Source organism: Rana temporaria, chromosome 2 (genome assembly GCF_905171775.1).
Source record: "Rana temporaria chromosome 2, aRanTem1.1, whole genome shotgun sequence".
NCBI lineage: Eukaryota > Metazoa > Chordata > Amphibia > Anura > Ranidae > Rana > Rana temporaria.
Window position 1 is genome coordinate 149,132,059 of NC_053490.1, and position 24,130 is coordinate 149,156,188.

The 24,130-nt window shown below is 39.4% G+C and overlaps 1 protein-coding gene across 1 annotated transcript in view; it reads left to right on the plus strand.

Moving 5' to 3' along the window:
• VWA8 (von Willebrand factor A domain containing 8) overlaps positions 1 to 24,130 on the plus strand; it is a 486,197-nt gene that overhangs the window by 363,208 nt on the left and 98,859 nt on the right. The window contains exons 34-37 of the mRNA XM_040341313.1: positions 2,659 to 2,768; positions 4,241 to 4,395; positions 7,740 to 7,941; positions 18,499 to 18,580. Of these exons, the coding sequence (XP_040197247.1) occupies positions 2,659 to 2,768; positions 4,241 to 4,395; positions 7,740 to 7,941; positions 18,499 to 18,580 (549 nt within the window). The remainder of the gene's footprint in view (positions 1 to 2,658; positions 2,769 to 4,240; positions 4,396 to 7,739; positions 7,942 to 18,498; positions 18,581 to 24,130) is intronic.

Genomic DNA, 24,130 nt, shown 5'->3' on the forward strand with positions numbered 1-24,130 from the left:
GTTTATAGCGCAAAAAATTTAAACCGCAGAGGTGATCAAATACCACCAAAAGAAAGCTCTATTTGTGGGGAAAAAAGGACACCAATTTTGTTTGGGAGCCACGTCGCACGACCGCGCAATTCTCTGTTAAAGCGACGCAGTCCCGAACTGTAAAAACCCCTTGGGTCTTTAGGCAGCAATATGGTCCGGGGCTTAAGTGGTTAAAGTTATATCAGTTCTGATTTTGAGGTTCATATTCACTTGCTGTTTGAAGATGTTAATGGTGAGGTATTTGCATTAAAGCAGGTTTACAGGTTTGAGGATTTGCTGATGGGTATTAGAATGATGTATTCATACATTGTTTAGGAAGTTGGAGTTTGCTTTTAGATTTTTTTCTCTGGAGAGAGATTAGATGCTACAAGCTTCTAGAGGAGCATCTTACTATGCTGCAGGAAAAACCAATAGAAATCAATATGTAACACAATATAATAAGGAGATCCCCTTGACAGAGTTGGAATAGATGAAACGTTGGGGGCGCTGGTCAAGCGCATCCAAATGTAATGACAGTGATGGTGCCTGAAGTGACATATTGGAAGTGAAGTAGGGGGATATCGGGTGAGACGAAGACCACGGTTTAATGTTCCTTCTGGCACAATACAACATGCAGGCTGAGTTACTTGATTAATGCTGGATTGTTTTTAGTTTCTTACGAGTGTGTTTTTAATATAAATAAAGTGCTTTTTAGTTAAACGGTTTTACACAATTGGAGCCCCTTTATTCTTTCTTGTTTACTATATGGGAAGTTCCACAAGAAAGTAGAATCAAGACCAGGAAGACATATATTTTAATTTTTTTTGTCAAATCATTTTTATTAGAACATTTTTTGTGATACAAAAACATATCACAAAGGAAAGTAATGTAAAAGAATAAGCCTTCCAATAGAAACATGTTGGTCATACACGGCAGAGTATCACGTTGAAACGCATAGAGCAGACACAGTAAAAAATACTTTCTCTGTTTTAACAACAGCAAGCATGTATACAAAAGGCTTTTAGCAAAGAACAGTATTGCATTGTATATAACATTCAAATAACTGAAATAAAACCAGTAACAAACAAGTATCTTCATACACCCAAAAGCATGTAGGTAAATAATGGTGTGCGACAAAACCTCTAGCTCTCACCGCTATTCAGGAGGTTGCGCAATTCAAGCCAAGGAAATGTGAAATCTGCCTGCTTCCGTAATGATACAACCCCAGATATTGAAGTTAAGAATGTAACAACCAGAATGAAACCAGTTAGAGAGGGGCCAGGCCCGTACCACGAGCCATGGTTCCCTTAGTTTGAATTTTTTTTTGGAGTGCCCCTTTATTGATATATCTGTTTTTCAATTAGTTGGACATTATTCACTTCAATTTGCCAGTTTTCAAATGTGGGAGGACTGGGGAATAGCCACTTCATAGCTATTGTTTTGTGGGTGATAAACAACAAACATATGATAGATATTCTAGTCTCAGTAGAAGCCATATTCATATATTATTATATATATATTCATCTGTATACGCATTAAATGCCAGTCTATAAAAACAGCGGCATTGTTGAGTCCTAGTCTGCAGGGGAAAGAGCAACTCAAGCACTTTTCATTTGTGGAGGAAAGACTGAACTTTTCTTGAGAAGTTTATTTAAACTGTTGCAGGATGGACTAATCTTTATTTGAGCACAGGAGCACTTTTCCTTCACGGTGGAAAGTCTGAACTTTTGAGTTTACTTAGAACTGTGGCAGGATGGATTAATCTTGATTTGTCATACACCTTGTCACTTGTTTTTACAGTGGTGCTTATTTGATATAACACACATTTTATGTTCGCAGCAAATTTTTTATTGTTATATTGTGTTACATATTTTGGTATATTGAAATGAAGGCTACAGTGATATTACACATTGTATTAATAGTTTTAGAATACTATTTTTGGGGTATTGTACGTCTGTACTGCTGAGTTGGGTGATTATAATAGAAATCAATAGGCAGACATGGACCACATGCTCCATCCCCTAATGACTCATTTCTGCTCTCTCAATGCAGAGGCACATAGAAATCAACTGTTTTCTTTGTGCCCTGTTAAGCCACAATGCTGTGTTGTGGTGGATTGTGTAAAAATGCAGACTAGCTGCCTTTTACAAAAGCAAAAAATAAAATAAAAATTATAATAACAGACACATGCACCAAATTCTAGTAGTTCTAACGCCACTTTAAGAACCTGTTGCTATGACAGAGACTGACTCCTAAATAATAACCACCAGTTCGCAGATTAGGAAACTGGCAGTAACAAAGATCCCAGAGCTGGCCTACAGAGCTGTCATCTGGGTGATTCCCTGGCTCAAGAATAGTTCAATTGACAACAGATAGCAGTGGGTGGCAAGACGTGCACTGTGTTGCGCTGTAGTGTGGGTGCATTGCCTGCTATTATAATTTTGCATTTGTGTGCTTTACCACTGTTCATGCATTAAAGTATTGTGGTAATATGCATTAAACTGCATGTTATAGTAATTCTGCAGTGTTAATGGGCCCTGAATGTTCTTCTGTCTGATGTAGAATGCCAAAGACCACTGGTGCAGCACAAGGATCTAGAAAGTATTGGTATGCTACATTTTATGATGCTTAATAATATTTTCCCTGCAGGAAATTTCTTCTTACCACACCTGTACATATAGAAGCTGAGAACAATGGAGTTTGTCAACTGCATGCTCTAGAAGAGGAAGCAGTGAGCACAGGTTTTGGAGTTAAAGCAGGTACTAAAAAATAATGTTTTGTGTATGCAGATAGGGAAATGGAGTATGCATTACAATAAGGCACTAGTGCTATTTTCCTATCAATACATTTAACCACTTCAAGCAAATTGCTGTACCGTACGTCGGTACTTTGACGTTAAATACTGGGGTTATGGCAGCAGCTAGCTGCCATAACCCCGGTATTTTCAGAAACGACATGCAGTTCTCTTTAACCACTTTAGCCCCGGAAGAATTGGCTGCCCAATGACCGGCCATTTTTTGGGATTCGGCACTGCGTCAATTAAACTGACAATTGCATGGTCGTGCGACGCTGTACTCAGACTAATTTGACGTCCTTTTTTCCCACAAATAGAGCTTTTTTTGGTGGTATTTGAGCATCTCTGCGATTTTAATTTTTTGCGCTATAAACCAAAAAAAAGCGCCAATTTTGAAAGGAAAAAAAAATATTTTGTAGTTTTTGCTATAATAAATATCCCCAATTAAAAAAAAAATAGCAATTTCTTTCTCAGTTTTAGGCCTTCTACATATTTTTGGTAATAAAAATCGCAATAAGCGTATATTGATTGGTTTGCGCAAAAGTTATAGGGAATAGATTTATAGCATTTTTATTATTTTGTTTTACTAGTAATTGAGGCGATCTGCGATTTTTATCGGGACTGCAAGATTATGGCGGACACATCGGACACTTTTGACACATTTTTGGGACCATTGGCATATAAACAGCGATCAGTGCTATAAAAATGCACTGATTACTGTAAAAATGTCACTGGCAGGGAAGGGGTTATTGCGACCGCCGGTCATGAGCATGCATTGGGCACCTCCGGTGCTATCCCGCTTAAAGGGACTGATGTACAGCTACGGCGGTTTCGCTGGATCGTGCCGACCTGCTGTCGTATAACGGTGGTTAAGATAAAAGTAGTCTCTGCGGTGGATTCGCCACGCTGCGATCATCTCTGCAGCTTACCGGAGCAGTTGGTAGCGGCGGAGACGATAGTGTCTGCTCCCCTCACAGAGACATCAAACGTCTCTTCTGCCCATTAGTCTTAAAGGGGAAATTCTTTTTTTTTGGGGCATTTAAGTCTAAATGTTAGATCTGAGGTCTTTTTGACACCAGATCTCACATTTAACAGGTCCTATCATGCTTTTTTTTCTAATATAAGGGATGTTTACATGATGAACCTGTTATTTTAATACATTAAGTCACTAACCCACAGCATGTGGCAATAAGGACCCTTTTCTTGATATGCATCTTTGTCCCAGGTCATTGGCTCAAAAAGTATTGAATACAGAGATTTCAGCATGATAGCCAGGCAATTAGTATTTTCAAAAAGGAGTGGGAAAGTTATGATATCAATTTACATGTGATTTCCGCAATCACCTGTAAATTGCTACATAACTCTGAGCTTGCTTTATACTGAAAGATTCACTTTAATAAAATAGAATTGACCGTTTTACTTTGTTCCTTTCTTCAGGCTTTGATCCCTCCAATCCCCATGTGATATCCAGTGATCAGCTGCCACCTGAGAACCTGAGTGCAGCCATCGGGCAGAAGATCAATTCTCCTAATAGGATTCTTTCTGATGAGAATAGTTATGCCTCCATCATTGTGGGCTTCCCAGATCTAATGGTAACACATTAAAAATAATTAAGTATTAAGGAAATATTTTAAAAAACATATAGGAAAACACTTCAGAAACAAACACATTTAATTGTAATGCAAACCATATATCTTCACGTTCCTGAACATCTATTTATAACCATGCTCTTTTTGTCCACATCTAAATATATGTCTGTACATATAAATTAAAAATTATGTACAGGGGGCACATACTCGAAGCCTGCCATGCTGGGCGTGAAGCCCTGCTCTTCACTGGAAGTCCTGGGCAAATCAGCAGCACACGATTCCCACCAGCTGAAGTCACAGCTGTATATTTCATGAAAATTCATCCATTTCTGTCAAACCGTGAGAATTTACCTTTGTGAATGTATATAGCATGTGAACAAAGTGAAAGGTGGGGGCGCTAGAGTGAAATAAATAAATATGTAAATTATATAGAATTATAAGTAATAAACCAACATAGAGTGGACAAACAGTTATAAGATAAATTGATTAAATAAACTACCAATGATAAACCAGTGATATGGGTAGTGAAAGTCACCACCAATAAACAATATGAACAAATCAATAAAGTCCATTCACATATGTCCGTGTTCAATAGTGTAGTGCTCAAAGGAAATGCTTGAAGTTCAATAATAGGGGTTTCCACCTCCACCAAGACTAGAATTCACCCCAAATGTGCACAAAAGGATGGCTCCTTACCACAAGGTGTTGACCTTTTTAATTAAAAAGAGGTCAAATAAGCTTTATATCACAAAACCCGGTACTTCAGAACTCCATGCGCGGCTCTAGTTCCCTTGATACAGCCAGACTCCAAATGTCACAATATTCTAAGATTGTTAACAAGATCGCTGTGTGTTTTTCCACTTGATGTCCAAGCCATGGCTCTTGAGAACAGGAGTCCAAACGGTAATGATATTGTGGCCAGCCGTATGAAACTGCTCATGTCCCAGGACCAACGAGATGATCCACAGCCTGGTCTTGAATCCCGTATTTATCGCACTATAGCGTGCACCGGCGTATAGCGCGCACCCCAAACCTGAAGGAAATCCTAAGCGAAAAAAAAGAAATACCGACAGTTTACAGTTAGTTACTTACAGTTGCCCGGCGTCCATCGGCGGCCTTCGTGGTGTCCTCTCCGCTTCTCCCGCGCTGTCTCTGAGCCGATCCCCCGCTTCCCACGATGTGTTTGAACGCCGCCTCCGCCTACATATACCGAGCGCAGTACACTCGGGCACGCTCGGTCACGCTCGGCTCCTCTCGCATAAAGGCTAGGAGGCGGCACACGTGACTGCGAGGGGAGCCAAGCCTGGCCGAGTGTACTGCGCTCGGTATATGTCGGCGGCTGCCTTCAAACACAGTGCGGGAAGCGAGTATCGGCGTATATCGCGCACCCACGATTTTCCCGATTTTAAGGGGAAAAAAGTGCGCGGTATACGCCGATAATTATGGTACTTAAAAAGTCAGTTTGAAGCTAAAGTTCAGGACAATTTTGGAGGGGTGTGGATCATCTCGCTGGTCCTGGGACATGAGCAGTTTCATACGGCTGGCCACAATATCATTACCGTTTGGACTCCTGTTCTCAAGAGCCATGGATTGGACATCAAGTGGAAAAACACACAGCAATCTTGTTAACAATCTTAGAATATTGTGACATTTGGAGTCTGGCTGTATCAAGGGAACTAGAGCCGCGCATGGAGTTCTGAAGTATCAGGTTTTGTGATATAAAGCTTATTTGATCTCTTTTTAATTAAAAAGGTCAACACCTTGTGGTAAGGAGCCATCCTTTTGTGCACATTTGGGGTGAATTCTAGTCTTGGTGGAGGTGGAAACCCCTATTATTGAACTTCAAGCATTTCCTTTGAGCACTACACTATTGAACACGGACATATGTGAATAAACTTTATTGATTTGTTCATATTGTTTATTGGTGGTGACTTTCACTACCCCTATCACTGGTTTATCATTGGTAGTTTATTATATCAATTTATCTTTGTTCACTCTATGTTGGTTTATTTCTTATAATTCTATATAATTTACATATTTATTTATTTATTTCACTCTAGCGCCCCCACCTTTCACTTTGTTCACATTATTTGATTCAGTCCATTGTTTCTTTGGGGAGCAGCTTATTAATTTTTTATGGTTCACACTGTATTTAATTTAATCACTTTATCAATTGGCACGAGATTCACATTTTCCAATGTATATAGCATATATAATGGTGGGAGAGTTGCTAATATTTAATTCAGTATCTGATACTCTGAAATAGTTTGTGTCTGTCCCTACTCCCTCTGGCGCACCATACTGACTGACCGCTTATCTGAAATTAGACCAAATAATGGAAGCAAGCGCTACATCATGAGCAGAATTGTTTTATTTGGCTTATGCATAGCATAAGAAGTCCCATGAAGAGTGCTTGTTTTTAGGTGCTAGAACCCACAGCAGTTATTTACATTTATCCTAGGCTGAAATCAGCAGAGCAAATTTTGATTGGATAATTACATTCTTTATTCAATAAGGTACTGGGTTGATTTACTAAAGGTAAATAGACTGTGTACTTTGCAAGGGCATTTTCTCCAGAGCTTAGCAAATGAGGTGAAGCTTCGCTTTGCAAAAGGATACCTAATCGCATACAAGGAAAAAAACAGCCTTTTTGCTTGCACAATTGGATGATGCAAGTCAGTAGCATGTCCCCTCATTTACTAAGCTGTGGAGCAAATGCCTTTGTATAGCACAACTGCACTTCTAAAGTGTGCAGTCTATTTGCTTTTATTAAATCAACCCCTAAAGCCTCGTACACACGATAGGTTAACCAGAGGACAACGGTCTGAAGGACCGTCGTCATAGGTTAACCGATGAAGCTGACTGATGGTCCGTAATGCCTACACACCATAGGTTATATAACCGATCGTGTCAGAACGCGGTGACGTAAAACACAACGACGTGCTGGAAAAAACAAAGTTCAATGCTTCCAAGCATGCGTCGATTTGATTCTGAGCATGCATGGATTTTTAACCGATGGTTGTGCCTACTAACGGTCAGTTTTGACCTATCGGTTATAAATCCATAGGTTAGTTTTAAAGCAAGTTGGCTTTTTTTAACCTATGGTTAAATAACCTATGGGGCCCACACACGATCGGTTTTGACCGATGAAAACGGTCCTTCGGACCGTTGTCCTCTGGTTAACCTATCGTGTGTACGAGGCCTTAGTGATGACTTTTCCACAGACAATGCTGCATGCTTTCTGAAATTGAACTGAGGTTATCTTATGTTGCTGATCCAGAATCAAATAGCATCTAATATCATACTATGATTGCTAATCATTTGTGTCTGTTGTTTTGTCAATGCAGTCACCTAGTGAAGTGTACAGCTGGAAGAGGAGGTCTTCTTTGGGAAGTCATGGAACTTTATCTGGTGATCCGTTTTTACAATCAGGACGCAGTAAATTTGGAAGTATGAGAAAAGGTGGTTGTGCGAGTTTATTAGCTGCTAACCAGATGGTGAGATGTGTGCCAGCTGTAGATGTGCCCTTCAAAGATATTTACCCTAAAGGTAAGCTTCGCAAAGTTACTGGGTTTCGTTTTAAGAACAGGCTTATAAAATGAAAACTGGTAATGCTTGTTTATTTGCAAATATACATTTAATACAATGATTTAGCCATGACCCAGGATTCTCAGACCTTTATGGGTTTTCCAAAAAAAAGAGCACAGCAGAAGCTTTTTACTTTCAGAATGTCTCTCTCTAATTGGAACTCTGTTCGTTCCTGCAGAGAAGGAAGGGACTGTGATGTGAATGATCTGAGTCATCACAAAACATGCAATTTGGACCTCTGCTGGTAGAAAATTTTGCTGACTGGACCTCTGTGAATGTTAATTCAGTACCACTGTTGTAGAGTGAAGAAGGGTTACAATATCTAATAATGTTTGCATTGTTATCTATGTATTTTTGTCTCTGTGATGCCCACCCCCTTCCTTTTCTTGTATATGCATCACAGAGATAAGATGTATTAAAAATTAAAATCTCCCCCAGTGGATTCAAAGAGATAAATAAAAATCTGCATCTTTGATGCCAAAATTCTAAGTGCAAATTTATCATACATAAATAAAAAACAAACAAAAACAAAAAAACTAAAACAAAGGAAAGAAAAAATATTGTGCATATACTTACTTTACCCCTGGCGCTGTACTGCAGGGGACAACATTGCCACCCTTGGAGATATTATTTTTAAGGAGTGCCTCAATCTGAATAATTTAGAGATAGGGGCACGTACCATCATCCACAATGGTTTAGTATTGAAGAGAGATACCTGGGGCTGCCCCAAACATGTATGACTTACCGTATATTGCATTAAGTGCCGTTTACCCGTGGGGAGCAGACATCTAGCTAGAAGCCGCTCTATGCGCCTTTTTATGTATCCAACCCGGTCCACACTGTCCATTCGACTGACGATGGCATCTGACGTCACCTGGTCCGTCTCTCCACACTGCACATGCTCGATGTACACGTAGGTGTGTGACAAAAAAGGGGAGGTGGCCTGGATATTGACCGTAATCCAGGTAGGAGTGGAAAGGGCTCTCCGACTGAACCCAGACCCGTCCCACCCTGGAGAGACGCATGCCGGCCACTGGAGTAAACATACAGCTCAAGATGATCATACTTCCATATAGTCCCACGGAGCAATACAGAAAAGGAAAAATAAACAATATTAATAGAGTTAACTGTGCAGTGGGTGGAGAGATCTTTGGAATGTCTCAGATCTTACGAGCCTACACTCCAGCACAGGTATAGGTGTATTCTTTTGTAAGATTTGAATACTCAACAACCCTTTGTATCTCGCCGGAAGGATGATGATGATGATGTCATTCTCACCATGGGCAGGAGCTGGGTTTAGGTAATTATATTTTATGACTTTTTTCCCTATAGTTTTTTATTCTTCTTGGGAAGGGAAGGGCGCCTTTTTTTTTCTTCATTGCAAGGTCCACTTTAATATCTGAGGACCTTTTGCTGAGTTAACTGCCATACTCATCATGAGTGTAGTGAAAATGTTGTATGTATTGTAAATGTGTAATATGACTGGTGTCCCAGCAGAGAAGATGGGAGTTCAAATGAATACTACCAATGCAGGTATCCAAGATTATACCAGTGTCAATTTAGCCCTTCTTAATTTAGTACATTTATGAGCCGCATGAATTCAAGGTGACAAATTCATTTCACGTAGTATGTGTGAAGAATGTGTGAAGGAGCTGGTATATTTTTGGGTAATATGACTCATTTATTAACTGTGAAGCAGCTTGTGCTTTTGTCACATAATTCATTATAACACATATGCAACCACTTTATTTTTAGTAAGATGTTAAATACAAGAGACAAAATTCATGGTATTGTTTACTGAAGAGCTTTCTTAAATAAAATTTTGTCGCCTTAGTGCTACAAAACTCAGTGTACTACTTGGGTTCTGAATGCCACTTTTTGCAAGCAGACTGTGGACAAATGACATTAAAATGACATGTAAAAGTCCCCCGCACCTTAATTTGCAATTGTGATGTAACCTATGTTGTATAACCAGACTCTTGAAGGGTATGCTTTAACCACTTAAGGACCTTGGCTGTTTTTCAGATTTGGCGTTTACAAGACTAAAACAGTTTTTTTTGCTAGAAAATTACTTAAAACCCCCAAACATTATATACATTTTTTTCTAACACCCTAGAGAATAAAATGGCGGTCATTGCAATACTTTTTGTCACACCATATTTGCGCAGCGGTCTTAGAAGCGCACTTTTTTGGGAAAAAAATCAATTTTTTTTATATATTGTGAAAGATAATGTTACACCGAGTAAAATGATACCCAACATGTCACGCTTCAAAATTGCGCCCGCTCGTGGAATGGCGTCAAACTTTTACCCTTAAAAATCTCCATAGGCGATGTTTAAAAAATTCTATAGGTTGCATCTTGTGAGCTACAGAGGAGGTCTAGAGCTTGAATTATTGCTCTCGCTTACCTCACTTGTGTGGTTTGAAACACCGTTTTCATATACTCACGTATGAGTTCACTTCTGCGCGCGAGCTCTTCGGGACGGGGAGCTTTAAAAAAAAAAATGTTGTTTTCTTATTTATTTATTTTGTTAATTTTTACACTGAAAAAAAAATGGATCACTTTTATTACTATTACAAGGAATGTAAACATCCCTTATAATAGAAAAAAGCATGACAGGTCTTCTTAAATATGAGATCTGGGGTCAAAAAGACCTCAGATCTCATATTTAGACTTGATTGCAAAAACAAAAAATGACAAAAAGAAAATATTGCTTTAAGAAGCATGGGTGGAAGTGACGTTTTGACGTCACTTCCGCCCTGCTATGCTATGGGGACAGGTGGGGGCCATCTTGCCCTCACTCGCATCCACAGCAAGCAGGAGAAAGGACCCGATTGCCTCCCCCCCTCCGCCTAAGCGGGGGAGGGGGGGCCTCTCCCGCCGCCGATAACGGTGATCTCGCGGCAAATCCGCCGCGGAGACCACCGTTATCGTTTACAGGACCGCTCAAGGAAAAGATGGATATCTCGGTTGTGGCAGCAGCTGCTGCCGTTACCGAGATATCCATCTTTAAAAACAGGACGTATATGTACATGAGCAAGTCCTTAAGTGGTTAAAAACAGCACAGTTGTGTTACCCATTACCCAGTATCCTTCTATTACAGTGGAATCGCAGCGATATATTTTCATTTTTTTGTTTTGAATAGATTAGGAAAGCACTGGTGTCTCTGTCAGGTTTTTTTTTTTTTAAACTGTCTATTTATCTCTTGGGGAGATTTCCCCTTCCCTTGCTTACAACAGGATGTAACCTCATTAACCACCTCCCACCCAACCTCGTTAACCACCTCCCACCCAGCCACTGTACATAAACGACAAGGTGGGCCTTTCCTCGTCCCTCAGAACAAGTGCCCGCAGCGCTGCCCCGGGATGGCTGTGATCACAGGACACAGCCAAGACAGGATTGGGATATGGGCGCTGTGATTGGCCCTTCCAATCACGTGACGGCTGTGTCCAATTACAGCCTTCACAATGTAAACAGAGACGTGTGTCTCTGTGACAGTTCTCCCCACTAAGCTCGGGGGGGGGGGGGGGTCTGTGACAGCTCTGTGTGTAGGGATAATTTTACACACAGAGTTGTCACAGATCCCCACAAACGATACACCAAGCACCACTGTCACCCCTGTATCCATTCACATCTGTCGGTGTCCCCATAAACCATCTGTACCAGTGCACAAAACATCTGTCAGTTCCCCATCACAATTTTTCTGGTTTACCAATACAGTTATCATTTAAAGTGAAAGTAAAAGAAAATCCCAATTTTTGGGTTGGCCCCAGAAAAGTAATAGAGGGGAAATCTTCCAATGGAGACACTAGTTCTGGTAACCTGGGGGTCCCCACGGAATTCCCTTAATTTGCAGGGATTTCCTCTCACTGTTTAGCAATGGGACAGGAAGTGAAGGACACAGATGGTGAAAACACATCTAACAGGGGTAATAACCCTCCCTTGCTCTATCCAAAATGGGAAAAAAAAACATCATCCCTATAGTTCTATAGCCCAAAAATGGTGTATAGCATTGGTCACAGAAATGTTTTCACTCTCAATTAGCTGTTTGCAAATGATACATGCATGTTATGACTTAGTTCACATGCAGACACTTGTTGTACTTCCCATTTCAAAACCATGGACATATGGAGTTGCCTTTGCTATACAGTCCCTTTAAAAAGTATTTATACCTCTTGACATTTTCCGCATTTTGTCATGTTACAACCTAAAACATAAATGTGTTTTTTTGGGATATTATGTGATAGACCAACACAAAGTGGCACATAATTGTGAAGTGGAAGGAAAATGATAAATGGTTTTCAACTTTCTTTAAAAATAAATATCTGAAAAGTGTGGCATGCATTTGTATTCAGCCCCCTTTACCCTGATACCCCTAATTAAAATCTAGTGGAACCAATTGCTTTCAGAAGTCACCTCCTTGGTAAATTGAGTACACCTGTGTGCAATTTAATCTCAGTATAAATACAGCTGTCCTGTGAAGCCCTCAGAGGTTTGTTAGAGAACCTTAGTGAACAAACAGCATTTTAAAGGCCAAGGCCAAACACTCCAGACAGGTCAGACATAAAGTTGTAGAGAAGTTTAAAGCTTTAACCACTTAAGCAGCGGACCATTTCGCTGGCCAAAGACCAGAGCACTTCTGCACTGCATCGCTTTAACTGACAACTGCGCGGTCATGCGATGTGGCTCCCAAACAAAATTGATGTCCTTTTTTTTCCCAAATAGAGCTTTCTTTTGGTGGTATTTGATCACCTCTGTGGTTTTTATTTTTTGCGCTATAAACAAAAATAGAGCGACAATTTTGAAAAAAAAACAATATTTTTTACTTTTTGCTATAATAAATATTCACAAAAAATATATATAATTATTTTTTTCCTCAATTTAGGCCGATACGTATTCTAGATATTTTTGGTTAAAAAAAATCGCAATAAGCGTATATTGATTTGTTTGCGCAAAAGTTATAGCGTCTACAAAATAGGGAATAGAATTATGGCATTTTTATTATTATTATTTTTTACTAGTAATGGCGACGATCTGCAATTTTTATTGTCACTGACTTTATGGCAGACACATCGAACACTTTTGACAGATTTTTGGGACCATTGTAATTTTTACAGCGATTAGTGCTATAAAAATGCACTGATTTCTGTGAAAATGACACTGGCAGTGAAGGGGGTAACCACTAGGTGGTGCTGAAGTGGTTAAGTGTGCCTAGGGATGTGTTCTAACTGTTGAGGGGATGGGCTATGTGTGACATGACAGTGATCACCGCTTCCGATTACAGGAAGCTGTAGTCACTGTTCTGTCACTAGGAAGACTGGGGAAATGCTTGTTTACATAAGCATTTCCCCCTTCTTCCTCACTGTGACACGATCGCGTGTATGCCTGTGGACATTGAGTCCGCAGAACCCACGGTCAGAGTCACAGAGCTTGCGGCGGCTCCACAATGCCGCTCTTAAAGGGCACCGTATATATACGTTAATCTGCCCAGCCGTGCTATTCTGCCAACGTATATCGGCGTGAGCCGGTCGGCAAGTGGTTAAACATCTCACAGAACACTGTTCAATCTATCATCCGAAAATGGAAAAAAGTATGACACAACTGCAAACCTATCAAGACATGGCCGTCCACCAAAACTGAAAGGCCGGGCAAGGAGAGCATTAATCAGAGAATCAGCCAAGGAGGCCCATGATAACTCTGGAGGAGCTGCAGAGATCCAAAGCTCAGGTGGGAGAATCTGTCCACAGGACAACTATTAGTCATGCACTCCACAAATCTTGCATTTATGGAAGAGTGGCAAGAAGAAAGCCATGGTTGAAAGAAAGACATAAGAATTCCTATTTGCATTTTGCGAGAAACCATGTGGGGGACACAGCAAACATGTGGAAGAAGGTGCTCTGGTCAGATGTGACCAAAACTGAACTTTTTTGCGTAAAAGCAAACACTATGTGTGGTGGAAAACTAACACTGCGCATCACCCTGAACACACCATCTCCACCAATGCTTTTCTTTAGCAGTGACAGGTAAGCTAGTCAGAGTTGATGGGAAGATGGATGGAGCCAAATACAGGAAAACCAGTAAGAGTCTGCAAAATACTTGATTGGGGCAGAGGTTCACCTTCCAGGAGGACAACAACCCTAAACATACAGCCAGAGCTACAATGGAATGGTTTAGATCAGTGTTTCTCAACTCCAGTCCTCAAGGCGCACCAACGGGTCAGGTTTTCAGGATTTCCCTCAGATGAAACAGCTGTGGTAATTACTAAGGCAGTGAAACTGATCAAATTACCTGTGAAAATGAATGGAAATCCTGAAAACATGACCTGTTGGGGCACCTTGAGGCCTGGAGTTGAGAAACACTATTTTAGATCAACGCATATTCATATGTTAGAATGGTCCAATCAAAGTCCAGACCTAAATCCAATTGAGAATCTGTGGCAAGACTTGAAAATTGTTGTTCTCAGACGCTCTCCTTCTAATCTGACAGAGCTTGAGCTATTTTGCAAAGAAGAATGGGCAAAAATGTCACTCTAGATGTGAAAAGCTGGTAGACACATAGCTAAAAAGACTTGCAATTGTAATTGCAGTGAAAGGTGGTTCTACAAAGAGGGCTGAATCCAAATGCACACCACAATTTTCAGATATTTGTTTGTAAAAAAATGTGAAATACATTTATAATTTTCCTCCCACTTCACAATTATTTGCCACTTTGTGTTGGTCTATCACATAAAATCCCAATAATATAAATTTCCATTTTTGGTTGTAACATGACAAAATGTGGAACATTTTAAGGAGTATGAATTATTTTCCAAGGCACTGTACCAGGATCCACCCTACTGGAAAGGCTTTCCACAAGATAGTGGAGTTTGTCTGTGAACTGTCCAAGTTAACGTTTCAAGTTAACAAGCAGGCAATTAGTTGTTAGGATGCAGGGTGGTCCTAGTAACCAATCGGAGGCTTGTTAACATGAAAAGCTCCTGCCCTCCATCCAGACCTGCTGTGCCTCTGTTCTGTGTATCTGTGAAAGGGAAGACAGTGAAAGGGGCAAGTACATTGCTGAGAAGTGAAGTTGAGTGATGTGAAGGGGGACTGAGGACACTACTGTGAAGGATGGGGGGGGGGGGGTGATGTGAACGGGGGCTGAGGACACTACTGTGAAAGGAATGGGTATTGTGAAGAGTGTTGAGGACACTACTTTGAAGGATTGGGGGGGCAGGGTGATGTGAAGAGGGGCTGATAATATATAATGCGAAGGGGCGCAGAGGACACTGCAGTGAAGGATGGTGTGAAGGGGAATTGAGGACACTGCTGTGAAAGGAGGGGGATAAGACCACTACTGTGAAAACAGTAGAGAAGGTGATATGAAGAGAGGCTAAGAAAACCGCTGTGAAGGGTGGGCCTGTGATGTAAAGGGGGAGATGTGAAGGGGAGGGAACGGTGATGTGCAGGGAGGGGTTGAGGAAACGAATGTTAAAATGAGATTGTGATATAAAAGGAGAGCGGGCCTATGATGTAAATGATTTGAGTCATCTAAAAAACATGTGATTTGGACCCCTGCTGGAAGAAAATTGTACTAACTGAACCTCTGCGAATTTTAATTCAATACTACTGATATAGTTTATCAGGTTATTGATATGAAAGGCTCTTTAAAAATTGATAGACTGCATTCAATGCAGGGTTTGATGTAAATGGATGCTGATGTTCTTTGGCATGGATATTTTTTTTCACCCCTAGAAAAATCATGATTGAGCTTCAACACAATTTTCACCTAGCTTTTATGCTCTGATCTCAGAAAAGGTCTAAGCATTTATCTGGAACACTTCAGTATGCAAATAGAAGAGGCCCACTGACCATCATCGCACATACAAAGTGATAGCAATGTGTCTTAATTTATGTTGCTATGGCATAAAGAAATATTCACATTTCATAAAGTTCTGTTCAAGGAATTTTAAAGGAGACACGGGATAAACAAGTGATCATGCAAGCAGTTTCCTTCTCCAGATTAATTAGAAGTTTATATTTCCGTAATCCCCATATTTTTACTATAGAATTCAAGTTCACGTTATTATTTATACCCATTTATGTCATGATGGGAATATTAATTTGCATTTTCCAAATTGTTTGTTTTCTTACATACATGAAGCGTCTTAAAAAATATTTGTCAGTAATATTAGTGCTGTTTATTAGGGAGTGATCCTGCTGTAGCCCCCCTAACCTAATCAGTACTGTTATCATAGACCAAGCTTAGCTTTTCAGCCCAGCTACAGTTGTCACTAACCTAATAGGTTTTGGATTGGTGTATTGGTGATTTGACTTTGCAGCAGACATGCAAAGTGCTCTTTTTCTTATATGTGTAGACATTTTTTGTGATTATGCTACTCATGACTGTGACAAATCCCACCACTCCCTTGTGTTTATATAAAACCACGCTTGAATGGGTTTCTTTTTGCACACGGGTAATGTTTTTTTGCATATGGGCAACAGCTTGCATAAAAACAATAATGAAACCAGCTTGCATAAAAACAATATAACATACGACATGCAAAAAAATAATAAATACAATAATCATACATATAGATTTGCAGATAATACCGATTATAGCATCAAAAACCTTAATGGTGTACAGATGTTTTTATTGTCGTTCTTGGAGCATCTTTGGTGCTTAGCAATATTGTTATTTTTCCCATTATTCTCAGTATTGGTAAAACTTTTATTAACGATTCCTGTACTGATTACACCTATATTGTGTATTGATTCATCAGAAATCGTACGGCAAAAATTTTCATGCATGTCCCTTTGGCTAATTTTGCATGAGCTGTCCTGATCAGACCCTGAAACCTGTGTACCAACGATTAGATTATCGTACGATTGCGTCAAATGCGGTTTTCTCATCGCCTGTATGAGGCTTAAGTGACATTTCCAGATATTTTGAAAGAGAATACACTATGGTGTGCAGTACGTGTAATGCTGTCTCTCCTGCCCATTAGTGAATTCTACTTAGGAATAAGCCAGTGGCAACTGAAGCTTAACTGAAGAGTCCAAGGTCATTCTGTGTCAAGGCTGGGAGAAGATTCCTCCACTCGGGTTTAGGACAAGGATCCTGGCCACAAACTTGCCAATTTTTTCAGACACATTCAACCACTTTCAACTAGCTTTCAATTGCAAAAATAACTGAAAAAGTAAAGACAACCTAACATTAAAGGGTTACTAACCCCTCTTTTTTTTTTTTTTTAAAGTAACAAACCTGTCATACTTACTGCTTCTGTACAGTTTGTTTTGGACAGAGTGGCCCCGATCCTCCTCTTCTGGGGTCCCTCATTGGCGTTGGTAACTCCTCCCCACATCGAGTGCCCACATCGGAGAATCGCTCTCGTTCGGTGGACACCATTGCGGGCGTGCTCCCGAGTCCTGCTTTTGCATCCATAGACACAGAAAGCAGGACTTGGCCCTGTGTCATTTGATTTGATTGACAGCAGCAGGAGCCAATGGCTGCCCTGCTATGAATCTATCCAATCAGTACATGAGACACCAGCTCGAGCTGGTGTACTCGTTCCTGGGGAGAAGAGAACTGGGTTCAGTTAAGTAAAACGGGGGAACTGGGGGGCTGCAGCACTACAGAAGGTTTTTCACCTTTAATGCATGGGGTGAAAAACCATGAGGGTTTACAACTCCTTTAATAGTTTATATCATTCATTTGTTTGGCCATTTTTACAATCAAAAGCTGGATGAATGTGTGTAGTCATCATCATTGGACTTGGCATGAAAGTGACTTTAGTGTCATTGCACCCAAGGTTAAGGAATGTTTAAATGCCTTCCATACATATTTTGCTTCAAAAAACAGGAGAGGTTAGTATTCACTTCTTTATTTGCAGGTAATTGTTTTTTGTTTTTTCCAAAAAAAAAATGTATTTATTTGAAACTGTATGCAATTATATTTCTGACATATGAACAAAAACATTTAGCACTGTTCAAACATTTCATTTTCAAAGTCTTATAAAAAGCCCAATAACTTCTGATGAGCACCGAATTCTTCACTAAACTTTGTTTGGGAGCTAGAATTTTGTTGTAAAGCTAAATCTGAACCTTTTACTGTCATCTGTTTTTGTAAAGGCTTTGTCTGTCATCTATGTTTTCCTTTCTCCGTGATGTGAGGGGTTGTAGAAAAAGTAGAGACAACCTTTAAAATTTATAAATAAATCTGTGTGTGTCAGCTGGTGTGAAAGAATGTCAGAAATTATATACAGTGTACTTAGGCTTCACAGTTTGTGTCATGCAAGTTTCCCATTGCACTTCATGGAAATTACATTAATAGACAAATCCCTTCATTTCATAATTCGATGCAACACTACCAAAATGAAAAATGAAACACATCAACAAAGCATTCATAACTTGTTTTCCACAGAGATTTAACTGTAAAAAATGGTTTAAATTCTCAAGAGGAAATATTTCAAAATAATTATTTACAGTCTTGTTGATATAATGACTATCTTAATTTTTGCTTTTCTTTTCTACTATTAGATACAGTTCCCCCCAATTCCACTGCATTTTTAGAAGTTACTGACCTTAATTCGAAGAAACTGAAATATATTCCAGTTCCCAGGTAAGATTAGTCTACATTGAGGTCTGTAATGCTGGCAAGGAAAACTAGGCTGGAAAAATGCAAAGAAGGAATTATTTGGGGTTGGGTTGTATGGTTGGTTTATAAAGACTGGAGCAAAGACTATTTCTCTAATAACCAAACCAGCCTGATTCCACTTGTTCTTAGCAGAGCCTGGAAAGAATCAGTTTGGCTGCTTTAAACTCCAGAGATATTTTCCTCTCTTTTTTTTTATCATTCTTGATTTAGCAATAAAGCACACATAGTGATATTTAGACAATATTGCTTCTATTTTTGTAAGCAGACATTAAACCTAATATTTTCTGGTCTGAAATATAATCTACCATCAAACAGATTTATGATGAAGAAATCAAAGAATGATTTTTTGTTATGCTGAAAGATATTTGTGATGATGGTCTGCTGGCAAAAGAGGCTTAATTTATTGTTATACTTTACATCATTTACAAAGAAGTGCAAGTTTTAATTTTGAAATGTTATGGAAAAAATAAATAATTGTATTGTTATATAATGCTTACATAGTAGGTGAGGTTGAAAAAAGACACAAGTCCATCAAGTCCAACCTATGTGTGTGATTATATGTCAGTATTACATTGTATATCCCTGTATGTTGTGGTCGTTCAGGTGCATAGTTACATAGTAGTTGAGGTTGAAAAAGTCCATCAAGTCCAACCTATGTGTGAAAGCATAAAGCATAATTAAACACAAAAAATTTATATATTGCCGTTTACCAGTCCTTCGATGTGTCAGCTGCATTACTTTTCATTTTTTTTTTAGCTAATAACATTTGATCAAATCAGAAATTCCTTTTGTCCTTACCAGAAATGCAGTGTCTTTGTCGCTTTCTGTGAAATGAACTGGAAGACTAAACAATCTCATCCTTCTTGTGCAAACCACTAATACCATCACCACCATGTGGATGAGCAAGGGCAGACCTGTTTGAAGCCCAGTCTAATTTAAAAAAAATATCACCCCTAATAAAAGACCTAAACTCAGTTCACATTTGTGTGATTTTCAGTGCAGCGTTGGAGTCTGAAGCAGTGTCAAAGTCAGACCAAAGTAGTGCAGGAACCTTTTTCTGAAGTCGCAGCGACTTCAGTAGTGTCAATTGGAACGGCTCTCATAGAGATACATGGCATTTCACATGTCCTGCGACTTTGGGTCTCACAAGTCTGTTCCTAAGTCACAGGAGTGTGAACCGAGCCTTAGAGCTACTTTGTTAAACATTAACTAATAACCCCTTTCTATATTCAAGCTGGTGTCTTTGGCTCAAACTATACAAACAACAAAACTTAAATGGACATACTACACTTTTTCTACCTTTCATAGGTTACGAAAAATGTTATCCCTGGCTTTTATTCAAATACATTCTGGTACCCTCAAAGTATCAACTTCACTAGACATTTGGACACCCCAAAAACCTGAAAAAACATTTTTCTAGGAAATAACGCAAACGTTTCCCTGCTATTTTTCTACTGTATATATTAATGTCATTGGTGTTGCCTTGTATCGTCAGTTCTTGGAGTCCAGCTTTCCTACTAATGTTTTCTCTTGTATTTCTTCAAGTATATGTAATATCTATCCATATAACCACTGGCAAATATCAACATATTGATCATTATAATACCATGTTGACACACAACATTACGTTTTGTGGTTAAAATGTGATTAGAATTATCAGGTATGCAAAGACTTTACAAAAACACACTGGGGTTGATTTACCAACCACTTCTGGACCGCCGCACGACTATATACGTCGGCACTTTGAAGCGGGATATCTCTGTTATGGTAGCATCCTTCAGGCGACGGTTCCGGGTTATGATAATGGCACAAGATCACCGTTATCGGCGGCAGAAGAGGGCCCCCCTCCCACCGCTCTCCCATGTACTCCGCCGCTTACCAGAGCCGTCTGTAGTGGGGAGGCCATCGGGTCTTGTCCGTGGCTGGGTATGGAGACGAGTGAGGGGAAGATGGCCCTCACCCGTCTCCATACCATATCAGGGCAGAAGCAACGTCAAAACGTCACTTCCACCCATAGCTCTTAGAGGGCGATTTTTTTTGTCATGCTTTTAAAATGACAAAACACATTTTTTTATTGCATTTTAGTGTAAATATGAGATCTGAGGTCTTTTTGACCCCAGATCTCATATTCAAGAGGACCTGTCATGCTTTTTCTATTACAAGGGATGTTTACATTCCTTGTAATGGGAATAAAAGTGAGCCAATTATTTTTTTTTTAAAGACAGTGTAAAAATAAATAAAATAAAGTAAAATAAATAAAAAAAAAAAATATATTTTTTTTTTAAAGCGCCCCGTTCCCCATGAGCTCGCGCACAGAAGAGAAGGCACATGTGAGCAGCGCCCGCATATGAAAGCGGTGTTCAAACCACACATGTGGGGTATCGCCACGATCGTTGGAGCAATAATTCTAGCCCTAGACCTCCTCTGTAACTCCAAACATGCAACCTGTAAACAATTTTAAACATTGCTTATGGAGATTTTTAAGGGTATAATTTTGTCGCCATTCCATGAGCCGGCGCAATTTTGAAGCGTGACATGTTGGGTATCAATTTATTCAGCGTAACATTATCTTTCACAATATAAAAAAATGATGGGCTAACCTTACTGTTGTCTTATTTTTTTTTATTCAAAAAAGTGGCTTGTAAGACCGCTGCGCAAATACGGTGTGACAAAAAGTATTGCAATGACCGCCATTTTATTCTCTAGTGTGTTAGATTTTTTTTTTAGAATGTTTGGGGGTTCTAAGTAATTTTCTAGCAAAAAAAATGTTTTTAACTTGTAAACAACACATCTGAAAATTAGGCTAACTCCTTAAGTGGCTAAAGATGGCTGTAGGTGGTGCGAATCTGGGCCAGTTCCGCAGGCACCGGCCGAAATCCAAACAATGTATTCCCAGGCGGATTGTACCCAAGTCGATTCATTGATCCACTTGGGTATAACCAGCATGTCAAAATTTTCATGCAATTATTGCCATTGTAAAAATGAAGAACTCTGGCGCTGTCTAATGGACTGGGTAGGGGGACTGCAGCAGTACCTGTGGATCTAATCCTTACAGAAGGGGTGATAATTAAATGAAAGAGTGGTGACTGTGCGGAAGGGGTGAAGGAAAAAGGGGGAGGGGGGACAGGAACCGTGAATGGACTGAACAGTGAAAAAGAAAAAATATCCTAATGGTGCAATAAACAGTACAAATAAGTATATATAAAAGTGCAGTGAACAAACACATATAATGTATGTAATGGTTAACAGTAAATCCTCATAATGTAAATACTGATATATGCATAAAAACACAAAATGCATGAAAATGCAAAAGAAAAGGTACATGGAGAGTGCATATAGCGTGACACTGTGAGGGAACCTCAAAAGAAAGGAAAAATCTTATATCTTTATATTTACTTATTTGTACTGTTTATTGCAGTACCATTAGGATATTTTTTCTTTTTCACTGTTTAGTCCATTCACGGTCCCTTCCCCCCCCCCCTTTTTTCCTTCACCCCTTCCCCACAGCGCAGTCACCACTCTTTCATTTAATTATTGCCATTGGCTATAGCCACTAGCAATAATCGCTGTGTTCTCCTGGCAGGGATAGCTCCCTGCACCCCCCACCACACAATAGCTCCACTGGAGGTTGCAGTAAAGAAAATCGAACCATCTATAGCTGGTTTGAAGGCAAATAGGCCATTTTCCTTGCAAATAAATTCTCCCAAGAGATTAGTGAAGTTGGTGATGTTTCTTTTTGCAGAGAATATCTTATCAGTTGCAAGGGAAATAGAAAAAGAACATTTTTTTGCTTGCACATGATTGATAAAGTCAGTACAGCTTCGGCTCATTCACTAAGCTCTGGGGAAAATTTCCTTGCAAAGTGAACAGCCTAATTTCCTTTGGTAGATTAACCCTGTTGTGAGAATTTTGGCACATTTACATTGGCACTTTGCCTTATAATATCATTATCAATAAGGTGAAACGGAGCTCTGAGTCCATTATTTTGAAGTCTCAAGGTAAAATGGTTATGAACTGAGCTACACAGATAATTGTTATAGTGCTACTAAAATCTTCATTATTGATCGACCTTTAAAGCACACAGATAAACAAGGGCCTGATCTGCTTTCATTCCACATAGCAATCCCTTATTTATTTTCCTCTTTTGAATATTTGCTTTTTCTTGGACTGACCTAAATCTTTATGAGACCATGGCCCACCCCTGACTGAGACAAGTGTATGTGACAGTCTCCTATATATGTGCTTCTTCCAGTTCTCACCCTGAAGCCATTGCTTTCTTGTCAGATCTCATTCTGTGTCAGCTTATATGTCATAATAGATAGTGGGAGTTACATGCACTTGCTCAAATCTCTCTCATATGACAAGTCAGTTAGACAAAAAAATCCTCATGGGCCATGTATAAAAAAAAATAAAAAAAATAGTTGCCTTTCAAAGAATAGATACGAAATGTATTTTGTTTGTAACTAAGGGTTTTCCATTAAAAAGTTTTCACACCAATATTTGTGCATTTATCTTTCTATGTATTGAAACTTTTTTTTAGGAATTTTACATGGAAGGGTCTATTGGGTGCAAAGATTAATAAAAAGCTAATTTTATATTTGGTAAAAATGATTTAATGGCATATAAGTAACCTAATGCTCTGTTCAAACATATGCGACTGTGCACGCCCAATTTTACATGTCGCGTTTAGTTCAACCCTTTCATTTTAATTGCCTGCCCTACATGCGGGACTGCACCTAAATCGCAGATTTTCCCGCACCTTTAGCAAAAAAATGCTGCTGTTAGCCAATCCCATAACCTTACTCAAAAAGTTATCAGAAGTCTGCTCTATTCATTTCCTTACGTAGTCTACACCACTAATTCAGTAAACTGACAACCGTTTTGAAGTATTCAATCTTTATTCTAGGTAATATATATATATATATATATATATATATATATATAATATATATAATTACTTTACCAAGCTTTAATCAGAATCCAGTAGCTCCTTATAGATACTTTTACTTTAATTTCTGCCCTGTATGTTCACATTGAGATTTACAATAATTAACCACTTGCTGCCCGCCCACTGTCAAATGACGGAGGGATGGTGCGGCTATCGTTATGGGTGGACGTCATACGACGGCGCACCTGAAACAGTCACACCCGCTGAGGCGCGCATCCCGATGGTCGTGGACGCTCCGTTTTGCTAGGACATGGCGCGCCCCTGATCTCTGTAAAGAACCGTTGATGCAGCTCCTTAACCATGTAATCACCTGTGTGGTATTTTATTAATCTCTCCAGTATCTTCCCAACTATATAAGTTAAACTAACAGGTCTATAGTTACTTGGTAAAGACTGTGTTCCCTTTTTAAATATAGGCACCATATTGGCACTGCACCAATCCAGTGGTACTATTCCTGTCTTTAATGAGTCATAAAAATTTGATACAATGGCTTTGAAATCACAGAGCTCAATTCTTTTAGGATCCGTGAGTAGATGGGATCTGGTCCAGGTGCTTTATTCACCTTT